The sequence below is a fragment of the Branchiostoma lanceolatum genome, chromosome 12, assembly GCF_035083965.1.
Source record: "Branchiostoma lanceolatum isolate klBraLanc5 chromosome 12, klBraLanc5.hap2, whole genome shotgun sequence".
Taxonomy (NCBI): domain Eukaryota; kingdom Metazoa; phylum Chordata; class Leptocardii; order Amphioxiformes; family Branchiostomatidae; genus Branchiostoma; species Branchiostoma lanceolatum.
Window position 1 is genome coordinate 1,196,992 of NC_089733.1, and position 12,467 is coordinate 1,209,458.

General features: G+C 43.4%; 2 protein-coding genes and 1 long non-coding RNA gene across 4 annotated transcripts in view; 2 read left to right on the forward strand and 1 right to left on the reverse strand.

Moving 5' to 3' along the window:
• Positions 1–701: 701 nt before the first annotated feature.
• LOC136446462 (tripartite motif-containing protein 2-like) lies at positions 702–4,925 on the forward strand. Its single transcript, XM_066444836.1, has 5 exons — positions 702–1,321; positions 1,504–1,735; positions 2,073–2,276; positions 2,501–3,662; positions 3,895–4,925. Exons 2-5 carry the CDS (start codon positions 1,525–1,527, stop codon positions 4,217–4,219), a joined length of 1,902 nt encoding a protein of 633 aa, XP_066300933.1. The 5' UTR covers positions 702–1,321; positions 1,504–1,524; the 3' UTR covers positions 4,220–4,925.
• A 643-nt stretch (positions 4,926–5,568) lies between these two features.
• Positions 5,569–12,467, reverse strand: part of LOC136446466 (organic cation transporter protein-like) — a 41,895-nt gene continuing 34,996 nt past the window's right edge. For both annotated transcript variants that reach the window (XM_066444842.1, XM_066444843.1), the window contains exon 12: positions 5,569–7,206. In XM_066444842.1, coding sequence (XP_066300939.1) covers positions 7,071–7,206 — 136 coding nt within the window. In that variant the 3' untranslated portion in view covers positions 5,569–7,070. The remainder of the gene's footprint in view (positions 7,207–12,467) is intronic.
• Positions 8,253–11,034, forward strand: LOC136446467 (uncharacterized). Its single transcript, XR_010757576.1, has 3 exons — positions 8,253–9,339; positions 9,749–9,858; positions 10,642–11,034. It is a non-coding gene; the product is annotated as an uncharacterized lncRNA (long non-coding RNA).

Below are 12,467 nucleotides of genomic sequence, written 5' to 3' on the forward strand. Positions count from 1 at the left end.
TTTCTGCATTAATCATGCAAATACGGTCCCCCTTTTCTGCATAAATTATTCAAATGCGGTCCTTATTAGCATAATTTATGTATTCACCTTTCCAAAATGTACCTACATCTCAAATATAACATCTGTACCATGTACCATAATGTGTATATATAATTCTCTGCAATACCATTAGTAGAGCTACCACCCTACATTTATTTGAATTTTGAAGAAGAAAGAAGAAGAAAGGAGAAGAAGAAGAACAGGCCAGCAGAAACGATATATTATCTCCCTACAGAAGGGGAATATAAATATGGGCGCATGTTTATAGCAGCAGAGTTTCTAGGCCTAGCGTAGGCAGCTGAGAAGTAGCAGACATGTTGGCAAGTAGTGGTTTTGATGACCCCCCCCCCTCACAGCCCTCCCCTAACAACATGGTATAGTCTACAAGGGCAGCATTATGTGTCTAGATGTGGATGATACCATCTCTAGAAATGGGTGGGGAAACCGTCAAAAACAGGATTAGCAACGTTCACCTGCGTCCAATCCCTGACCTAATTTGTGTTTCCAAATTGGGTCCATAAATAATACTAAAAGACTTTCTGTCACTAAATGCCCCAGTTAACGGAGTGTGACTTGCCATTTGTGAACACACTATAATTACCTGTCTTTTGATTTCACACCATGTTACCTCTCAGTAATGCCCTTTGACATTTCAAAGCGTAGACAATTTGTGCTGTAGATCTAGAAAAATAAGGTCGTATCTGTGTATTGAGGCGACTAATTACTGATTTAGGCTATTAGTATTTAACATTGATTTCGGTACGTAATTTATAGGTCCATGCGTGCCGCCATTGTAGTTTTGTACTACATTCCCACGAAAGAGTATACTAATGTGAGAACAAAGAGCATCGAAGGTCATTCTTTCTTTGTTTCGAATTCACCCTTGACGAGAGTTTGATACTAGTTTAACATCCGTTTAAATCGAAGAACTCGCCTAGGCAAAGCCTGTCTAAATCTTCCCTTTGTTCAATCAGAATGTTGCCATTGCTCACAAAGGAAAGGGCAGCGTAGACTAGACACGTCACGGGCGTTACGCGGTGTATTGTCTGCAGCTTTATATGCCTACTGAGACGTTAGTAAATGTCGCCAGTGGCTGTTTTTCTGGACGCTGCCCCATTTTGTTGTGACCCGGTGTTACTGTCACACGTCAGTTAGTGTGTGGAGGTCATTTTCCTGTGTAAATACGATGTTACAGCTATGTTACAGGTCTCTTTGTAACTACTAGTCTGTGTTTTGACACGAGATCTACACCTGATGCCAGTGACGACGTCGACCCGACCAGGTAATGTGCGATAGAAGATAATCTGGCAGGATGTGCCATAGTTTATCAGAGCCAGTATTCAAACGCTGCTCAAGGGATTTTAAAATGAACATGTAGATGCTCTAGATTAGGAGTTCTTCCAGTCGGCATACAGGTGTTATATTGTACATATTGTATTAAATGAATGTTGCTCTACATTCAAGGACACTCCAGACAAGTCCAACATGGCGGCGGCTGACACTGGCTTCAGGCAACAAGTACGGGAAGAGTTTCTTTCCTGTCAGATTTGCTTCGAGACGTTTCGCCAGCCGAAGATACTTCCCTGTGTGCACACTTTCTGTGAGAGATGTCTTCTGAAGCATGCTGGAAGGCACCAGAGTTTCAACTGTCCGACTTGCAGACGAGAAATCACACTGACGCAAAATGGCGTGGCAGGTAACGTTACCATTTGGTATATTCCAGTTTATTCTTTCAGAGGCATTTCAGTCTTGAAACCCTGCAGTAGTCGTGGCATTGAAATACCTGATTCGGGTTATTGAGAAAGTGGCCCAAGTTTAGAAATTAACTCATCAATTTAAACAATCTGTCTTTTTTCATTGAAGACTTAAGGGGTATTTTATTCAGCCAGACGTGCGATTTGGGCATTTTTGTTTCAATTATCATATTGGCACAAATATGGTTTTACCAGCTTTGCTGGACTTGCATCACAAGATAATCTTCAGCATACATAAGCCCTTAAGGGTTTTCAGTGTTCTCTCGTTCCTTGAAACAGGTCTCGAAGACAACCATTTCATAGCGAGCCTTACAGAGACCTTCCAGGCGACAGTGGAACGTGAACACGACACGGCGGCCCCGGCTCCGGCGGATCGGTGTTTGGTGCACTCTGACCAGCTGCTGAATCTGTTCTGTAGCCGCTGTGAGGTGATGGTGTGTGGGGAGTGTGTGAATGAAGAACATGACGGGCATGTTGTCACAGGTAAAGCCTTTTCCTCAACACTTAACACCCGGAGGAAACATTACTGTCGGTAGCTTATATATGCCCCCCCCCCCGCAGATTGCAAAACGGCAGTAGACGATATGCTGAGTGAGTGAGTGAGTTAGTGAGTGAATGAGTGAGTGAGTGAGTGAGTGAGTGTGTGTGTGGGGGGGAGTTTTAAATGTTTCATTCGCATCAATCTGAAAGTATTTTCACATATACAGGGCTGCGAGGAGCAACAACACTGAGGCGTAAGAACATCTCTGCACTGCTCCAGAACGGACGAGAGCAGACAGAAACGCTCTGCGACCTTCTCCGCCGAGTCAACTACGCAGAGGGGGAACTCATCAACAGCCGCAGAAAGGCCAAGAGCGACATACACGAAAATGGGCGGGAAAATGTGGGTGAGAGCGATGCCAAATTGTCGTCTACAGAAGGTGAACTCGACGTGAAGTTCAGCCGGAGGATGAAGGGGTTGCAAACAACAAGAGGACGTCTACTCCAGCACCTTGACGAGTTAGCCACAGCATGCGAACGCGCTGGAAATGTTGTTGCTGGAGATAACTATGACATTCTCTGTGAAGAAGAGGACATGCTGTCTGAGGTTGTCTCCAAGACGAGAAGGTTCGGGGTACCAGAACTTTGTTTATTCTATTTCATTTCAAACCATGTAGAAGACAATGATGGTGAAAACATCGGGGAAGTCATCATGCCGCTGGCCGGTCCGGCGTACGCACCTCCGTCACCAGGTGTCAGTAGGAGCCCATGGCACACGCCCCCCTCCCCACGTTTGAACAGGAGCCCTCGCCTTTCCCGAAGGCAGACTCGTCCCCAGCAGAATGTCGAAGTCGGCGGTCCTGGAGTCGAGCCCGGGCGCTTTGCCGGACCTGCCAGTGTGATCATCTCTGACAGTCTTGGCTACGTGGTGGACAGGGGAAACAAAAGGATACAGTTCTTCAACTTGGAGGGGGATTTTGTATCGGAGTTTTCGACAAGAACAGCAGGAGATCGGAGAAGCAGTATCCCGAATGGAATAGCCACAGATTCGGAGAACCAGCTTTGGGTGACGACCTCGTCCGGAGACGTAACCGTGTACGAGACGAGAGGAAGCCACATCAAGACAGTCAAGACCAATGGGGAGCCCTGGGGCATCGCATATGACGTCAAAAACGACCGGATGATCATCACGGACGTCCGACAACATTGTGTCATTATCCTCCGTACAGACGGATCGCCATTGGCCACGCTCGGCACTATGGGTAGGGACGACTACCAGTTCGACACGCCGTCCTACGTAGCTGTCAATCTTCTTGGTGACATCATAGTCTCGGATTGCCGGAACCACTGCGTCAAGGTGTTCGATGAAAGTGGGCGCTTTATGTTTAGGTGAGTATGAATAGATCTGCTTTGCACTACATTTACATCAAGTTGACATTATTACGAAAGCCATTGCGTTGCCAGTAGGCCGAAGACTTAACACAAGTTGTCTTTGTTTTGATTGATTGCTTGATAATCAGCAAGATCCATACAATTTATACACTGTTTTGGCCCACTTGTTCAGTCTATTTCCTAAATGTGCTTCAGCTTACTGTGCTTTCATGACATCTCAATTATCCAGGTTCGGCGGGAAAGGTTCCGAAGATGGCCGCCTGAGCTACCCCCGCGGAGTCTGTGCAGACGAGTTCGGCAACATCATCGTGGCCGACTACGGAAACGACCGAGTCGAGCTCTTCGACAGTAACGGCAAATTTCTGAAGCACATCGCGAGTATTGAGTGGCCGGCAGCGGTTGCTCTAGGGACCCAAGGTCAACTGCTGGTCACTAATGACTGTAAACATAAAATGACCATCTTCAGCCATTATCAGAGGGTCTCGACAAGTGACAGTCTCAGTCTGTGCTGCAGCATTCGCTCGCTGTATGATGGGAGACTTCCGAATGTCTGAAAGACTGACAGAGCCGTCACTGTTCATTGACACGGCTCGCTGTTCTTGTTTTCACATGTTTTCATACCGTGCCGATGATCTTGCTTTTTTCTGATTCACAAAAATTGAGAAGTCGGGATATCCTAACAAGTAGACGACGAAGTTAACGTGAAACCAAAGAATGACACATTGTGAACAAATAGCGTGACTTGTTATCATAATGTTGCTAATTACACGTGAGTTATATGTATAATGTAGCTAATTGAAATTCTCATCAACCAACAAGGGTCCGCTTATAGTTTGATACCTGGTTTTAAGTGTAACATTTCTTTTTTTGTAAGATGAAAAACTTTAAACATAATTGTGCTATGGGTGTTATGCTATTGAGACATAAATGGGAAGAGACAGAATCTGTTTCTGAAGATATGCGCACCTCAGATATGCAGTACTCTACTGCTACTAATCATTTTGTTGTACCTATAGATGTTTTAATTAAGATTTCTTATATTTGATAATTTCCCTTCCATATTTAGTAAAGGTGTAAAGGTATATATCAATTGTGTCAGTACATTTGTGTGAGTAACGCGTCATTAGTCTGCGCTACTCAACTCACTCAATAAAAAGATAAAAAGAGCGTATGGTAAGTTGTTTGCAATATACCACATTGTATTGTCAAAAAAATGAGTAAGTATCAGTTAAACTAGAATGAATATTCAGGTCCACTTTGCGTTTCTGTATCTTTTATTTGCAGTCATAATTTAGTTGTCACATTTGTATGATTATAGTGAAGGGGTCACTCGGCAACATCATGATAACAATTGGGAGTTGGTGAAATGTCTTGCCTGGTTTCTGATATGATGAGTTGTTTTTTTCTGTCTTTAAACTCGTTTTTAATACCTAACTCGGCCTATTCATAGTAATAGATAAATTCCAAGTCCAAAATATGGTCGCTGATATTTTGAACAAAATCTGTGTATATCAACTCTCTGTAAAAAAACTATCAGAGACTTAACCGCCAGTCAGTTAACGCAGGCAGTCATTGCTTGAAGCTTTCATTGTGTTAGTTGACAGTGGTCCGCCTTTCTGTAACTTAATGCAATGTCGCGAAACTGAAGGGTTCCGTTCGTTATCTCAACGCCAGCTCGAGTCGGCCCACCAACTGCGCGCTGACGGTCTTACTCGCCATGCACCTGTCGCGCTGCACGGGTTCGGCTATGACAACGGACTTTCCGTACACTACTACGACAAAGTGTTTGTAAACTACACACAGTGGGAAACCAGTTCTCACGACGTGGACAATGAGTGAGTACTGTGGTGCAGATTACATTACGAAAACGTCTTGACGCGGTACCAAAGATAGAAACGCTGTGTAGTGTAAAAATGGAATTGTATTTTTCTAATGAAGAGACAATCATGATTGGATGAATTCCACTCCACAGCTAAACATATGGAGCCTTACTTGGACATTTTGATTGACTGGAGCATTTGCTCTCGGAAATCTTACCTCTATAGTACTAGTATTTCTAGATGACAGAAAATCAGGAGAACACTATCATTAGAGGTATATACTTCTTTTTTGACAGAAAACGACGTGGTACTGCACTCGAGTTTTTCATTACTTATTTTAATAGTGCCACGTACAGGGAACCTTCCAGTAACATTGTGTTAAACGTTCCCATTTGTCAACAAGTTGCTGCTAAACACGTGACGGTAGAGAGTGCATGCGTTGGTTCCCATTGCCCATCACAGACTGTGGTCGGACTACCGCTAAGATGTGATGAAATTACTAAATCATATGAATCAATTAAAAGCCGTGATCATATTAGCCACTGACAGGTGATTATGTGAGCTACTGACAGGTGATCATTTGAGCTACTGACAGGTGATCATTTGAGCTATTGACAGGTGATCATGTGAGCTACTGACAGGTGATCATTTGAGCTATTGACAGGTGATCATGTGAGCAACTGACAGGTGATCATTTGAGCTATTGACAGGTGGTCGTGTGAGCTACTGACAGGTGATCATGTGAGCTACTGACAGATGATCATGTGAGCTACTGACAGGTGATCATTTGAGCTACTGACAGGTGATTATGTGAGCTACTGACAGGTGATCATGTGAGCTATTGACAGGTGATCATGTGAGCTACTGACAGGTGATAATGTGAGCTACTGACAGTTGATCATTTGAGCTATTGACAGGTGATCATTTGAGCTACTGAAAGGTGATTATGTGAGCTACTGACAGGTGATCATGTAAGCTACTGACAGGTGATCATTTGAGATACTGACAGGTGATCATGTGAGCTACTGACAGGTGATCATTTGAGCTACTGACAGGTGATCATGTGAGCTATTGACAGGTGATCATGTGAGCTACTAACAGGTGATCATGTGAGCTACTGACAGGTGATTATGTGAGCTACTGACAGATGATCATTTGAGCTACTGACAGGTGATTATGTGAGCTACTGACAGGTGATCATGTGCGCTACTGACAGATGATCACGTGAGCTATACTGACAGGTGATTATGTGAGCTACTGACAGGTGATCATGTGCGCTACTACTAATAGGTGTTCACGTGAGATACTGGCAGTAACCACGTGAGATACTGACAGGTGATTATGTCAGCTACTGACAGGTGATCATGTGCGCTACTGACAGGTGATCATATTAGCTAATGACAGGTGATCATGTGCGCTACTGACAGGTGATCATATTAGCTAATGACAGGTGATCATGTGAGCTACTGACAGGTGATTACGTGAGCTACTGACAGTAAACTCCTAAGCTACCGGCAGCAACCACATGAGCTACCGAAAGCTGTTTACATTGACGACAGCCACATACATACAGTACGTGTGTTAATTACAAACGCGTGGTTTCGCCATTAGTCATCTCGTCAGAGTTAATCTTGACCTTAGCCATCTTTCCAGTCGCGAAGCCCTGGTTCACTTCCCCGTTCTTCTCGATGTCTGACAGATACACTTTCTTCTTCTTCTTCCTGAAAAACAAAAAGAGTATTTGTCTTCAAATATGGAGGCATCTGTATCTTCTATTCAAAGATCATTTAAGCCCCGGTTACACATAGCCGAACATGGCCTGCCGACTCTCCCCCGACCATGGTTAGGAGTGATTCGGGAGCTAGGTCGGCTGAGTCGGCTGGTCTTCGGCTGCGCCAGCCGAATGTTTTGAAAATGGTAAAACATTCGGCTCTGAACGGGAGGTCTGGAATGGGTCGGCTAGTGTTCGGCGCGGTCGGCTAGTGTTCGGCTGGTGTTCGGGAGTAAGTCAGCAGTAAAATTAGAACCTTAACCTTGCCAGAACCATTGATGACTTACTCAAAAGTAGCTTCTAACGTACCCATGACTCATTCCAAGGCCGTAGACAAATCACTGCTAACTCATCTTGAACCAAGTGACTGCTAACGTTACCAGAACGTGGGCGAATCACCCCGACGTTGACACGACTAAAAACAAAGAAGAACACAAAAAGCCGTAATGAAGCTAACCATGATCCGAATTCGATCTCTCTGTGATGTTAACAACATAGAACAATGAATAATTTTGATAATCATTAACAATAATACAATAAAGTCGTGAGAGTGTCAGCAATCGGTCGGGTATTAGTCAGGAGAGATTCGGTAGTCTCCGGCTAGAGGTCGGGATGGTTGGGAGTAGGTTAGAAAGCATTCGGGGCTAAGTCGGGAGTTAGTCATTTAGTGATTAGAAGATGGTCGGGACATGTTCGGCGCCAAAGATAGGCATGGCCTAAAAAATGGTCAGACTGCTCCAGAACTACAGCCGAACTGGGTCGGCTAGCGTTCGGGAGCCATGTTCGGTTATGTGTAACCTGGGCTTTACCAAACCACTGTCACACTTGAATAAGTAAAATAAGAGCTCTATACCCGCTGGTTGTCTTGCAGTGGGACGGACACAAAGATAACTAGCTTTTAAGTGAAATGTATTTTAAAACGGTTCATCAGATAAGGTATCTTTTGAAGGATGACATGGCCGAACGTACCAACTGATCCATTTCAAAGCTATCACTGCACGAAATGGCCACGTATCCTGACGGATCCGACGTGTCCGGAATCGGGCCTCATGGCGTTTCCGAGCGAATCCGGAAAAATCCCAGTTCACTGCTCGGATACTGAAGTGCCCGCAGATCCGACCAATTCCGACGCCGTATTCTTCTGGATCCGTGATGCGCCTCGGATACCCGAAGATATTTGCGCGGATCCCTCGTTTTTTGATATTTGGGAATGTTCGGATTGTTTGTATGTCGGTAGTTGCTTCGGATCCTAACGAATAAATACATACGGCACGGCATGATCTCATTTCCTGACGAATCCAGCAGATCCGGTATTGCGCATCATAGCAGATACGGAACGTTTCCGATTGGATCCGATGTACCTCAGATCCGACAATTCCGGCGCCGTATACGTCTGGATCCTTCATACGTTTCGGGTACAGATACGGAACGTTTCCGAGCAAATTCAGACAAATAGCAGGACTGGTACACCTCAGATCCGGCAATTCCGACGCCGTATACGTCTGGATCCGTGATGCGCCTCGGATACCTGAGGATATTTGCGCGGATCCTTCGTTTTTAGATATTTGTCAACATGGCAGAGATAATCGGATTGCTTGTTTGTCGGTAGTTGCTTCGGATCCTAACCAACAAATACACACTGCACGGCATGATCTCAGATCATGAAAAATCCAGCGGATTCACAATCGTGCATCTTAGCAGATACGGAACGTTTCCGATTGAATCCGATGCACCTCAGATCCGACAATTCCGACAAATCCTGACGTATACGGAACACGGATTCGTGTCCGATCTCCCACAAGACACTGCGTGTCATGACGTCAGGCGCGAGAAACGGTTTTGTCGGTGAACAGCACAGATAAGAACGGCGTTTCATCACTCTCTGTGCTTAACATGGCATCGCCAGAGTCTACCATGGTCGACCAGTGATTTTTAGTGACTTGAGAGTCGAATGGAATTCGGTGTAAACTCAAACGCGCGGAATTGCGAAGTTGTCTTCTTCGTGCAGGCAATATTCGTCGCCCCCCTCCCCCTTGTAAAGTTGGTAGGGAGTCGATTCATCATTTAGAGGGACTGCCCTTTGGTAAGTACAAATTGGAAAATTCCTGTTTCTAACTAGTTTGAACGTCAGTTATACTCCTATTGTGGCTTGACATATCATCGCATTTGCATGATAATAAGAATTATCCAGCCGACCTGCCTTTCTACACCGTTAGGATCTAGGAAATTTATAACTTTCAATTTGTTCATTCTTGCCAAAGGCCCCACAGTTTGTGGATAGTGAGCTAGAACTTATGTGGAGGTAGCAGTGTGTTTCAGTGATTATTGCATTCAGTTATAGCTGTACATGTTTGATCAATATCATATTCAAGTTATAAATGTAAGTTTTACGTATTCAATTCAAAGATGCCCAGATTCAATTTTTACAAATGTGATTGTGATATGTTTAATATTTGTCATTGTTTCCCTTTATATATATATATCCTATACAGCATCGGCAGATACTTCCTTCACAAATGCAGCACATGTTGTGAGGACCTTGGCTGGGAACAACGCAATCAGCTGTCAGATGCTCAGCTGCAGAGTACCTCAGACTCCTTAGGTAAGGCTTAAAGGTGCCCTAAGCAATTTCAGGGGGTAAAACTTGAAATATTCTGGGGAAAACAATTCTGTTTTTGTGAGGTTGAAATTGACATTTGCTTCCCCATATTAGCATATCTGCATCATTATTTCAGACTTTGGGCGTTTAAAAATAGCACAGAAGCAAGCCACAAAAGGAGTATTTTATTTATTGGGTCCCCCCAAAAATCAGCCCAGAATCCAGCCGTAACCGTTTTCTGTCGACAATTTTCGGTAACTTCCGGCCGCGTGACGTCACAATGCCCAAGGACATTGAGCCATGACCACATGATTATTTCTTCGGATGCGTTCGGGACTTATCGGTCAGAATCGTGCATGTTCGGAAGATTTGAAGTGATGGCTGGCCTCCAAGTGCTCAGATCTTCAATGAGTTCCCACCACACAACGACATCACATTTTTGCTCCATGATGGTCGATATGTGATGGTATAGTGTTATCTAAACTATGGATAGAAATCAGAAAAAAATTGATTTTGAATATATGACTTTCAGCATCCTAATATTGCTTAGGTTGCCTTTAAGTCCATCATCAGTACAATTCAATGTTAGCTGAGACAGACATAATGAATACCCATTGTCCCTTGTTTTTTGTTAGCTGCTGTGATGAAACGAAGCCCATCACAGCAAGGAGGTTATATAGTCTATATAACATCCTTGATCACAGTTATGTCAAAATCATGTGACATGTTACTTAAATACTAAGTATGTGAATTGATATCTATTCATCATTTGGTTTTATCATATAGGAACTGGTTCATCACAAGATGGACTCCAAGCATGCAGTCCAACATGCTAGATACAGAAGAAATCAGCCTTGCCTGTACCTTACCAAGACTGCATGGAAGAAGTGAACTCAGATGTAGTCAGAGAATGGGGAGATGAAGATTTTACACATGCAGTTCCACGGCACATACTAGTTACGTTTAAAATGTGGCGTGCCATCATGGGGTTTTTTCAGACAGCAGTATAATGTCACTTTGAAGTTTCTATTTTCAACCTCTGTATTTGAAATTTATTGTATCTGATAGCTTTTAGACGAAGAGCTGGACACAAAAGCTTTCCTTACTTGAGTAGAATATGTAGAACATGTAGAAATTTTTGGTCCAAGTGCACATTACAGCAGTAAATAATACCACCATGATGTGCTTTCCCAAAACTTCCTGTCATTGAATAATAATGTTTTGGGTATCCTTAAATTAGGAATGCACGCGTATCTATGAATAATCAACCATTCTATCAAACTTTGTGTGTTTGATCTGTACATATTCGTGGCAAATACAAACATATTCAGTGTCACAATATGTCAAAGATTGTAGAAAGTCTGTATGTTGGATCTGTCTGTATCCGTGGCAAATACATACTGTACGTATCTGTCAGGATCTTGGGCAAATTCGTGCAATGTACGGCCCCATATCCGTCGAAAATTTCTATTTTCGTATTCCTCCGGATCTGAGGTTCCGGATCACAGTCCGCCTGTATCCGTAAGTATCCGCCATTTTCTTTTAAAAAATACAGAAAAATCCCTGCACGTATCCGTCAGGATCTGTGGCATTTCCGTACAGTGTACGGCTCCGTATCCGTCGAAAATACCTAATTTTCGGATTCCTCCGGAATTATTCCCGATCCCGGTGCGGAAATATTCGGATCTGTTAGGTTGGATCCGTCTGTATTCGTACGTATCCGTCAGTATCCGCCAAATATACAAAAAAAATCCCGGTACGTATACGCCGGGAAACGAGGCCATTTCGTGCAGTGACCGGTCTAAAATTCAATCTCTTTATTGGAATTTTCAAACTTTACATTCAAACGATAGGGCACTTGGTGGGTATTTGAGGAAATTATACTGCTTTACTTTCTCATTCATGGTTACGAAGTAATAGCTGACCAAAGTTACGCCCCCCACCCACCCCATACTTAAAGCATTATAGACGAATTGCACCGGTCTAAAATTCAATCTCTTTTTCGGAATTTTCAAACTTTACATTCAAACGATAGGGCACTTGGTGGGTATTTGAGGAAATGATACTGCTTTACTTTCTCATTCATGGTTACGAAGTAATAGCTGACCAAAGTTACGCCCCCACCCACCCCATACTTAAAGCATTATAGACGAATTGCACCGGTCTAAAATTCAATCTCTTTATTGGAATTTTCAAACTTTACATTCAAACGATAGGGCACTTGGTGGGTATTTGAGGAAATGATACTGCTTTACTTTCTCATTCATGGTTAGGAAGTAATAGCTAACCAAAGTTACGAAAATACTTAAAGCATTACAGTCCAATTGCGCCGGTCTAAAATCCAATCTCTTTATTGGAATTTTCAAACTTTACTTTCAACCGATAGGGCACTTGGTGGGTATTTGAGGAAATGATACTGCTTTACTTTCTCATTCATGGTTACGAAGTAATAGCTGACCAAAGTTACGCCCCCCACCCACCCCATACTTAAAGCATTATAGACGAATTGCACCGGTCTAAAATTCAATCTCTTTATTGGAATTTTCAAACTTTACATTCAAACGATAGGGCACTTGGTGGGTATTTGAGGAAATGATACTGCTTTACTTTCT

Bases quoted from the DNA above. Each gene is read 5' to 3' on its own strand.
- LOC136446462 (XM_066444836.1), top strand. From the start codon at position 1,525: ATGGCGGCGGCTGACACTGGCTTCAGGCAACAAGTACGGGAAGAGTTT. The intron at 1,736-2,072 runs GTAACGTTACCA...TCCTTGAAACAG, and splicing joins GACGCAAAATGGCGTGGCAG to GTCTCGAAGACAACCATTTC. The intron at 2,277-2,500 runs GTAAAGCCTTTT...TCACATATACAG, and splicing joins TGACGGGCATGTTGTCACAG to GGCTGCGAGGAGCAACAACA.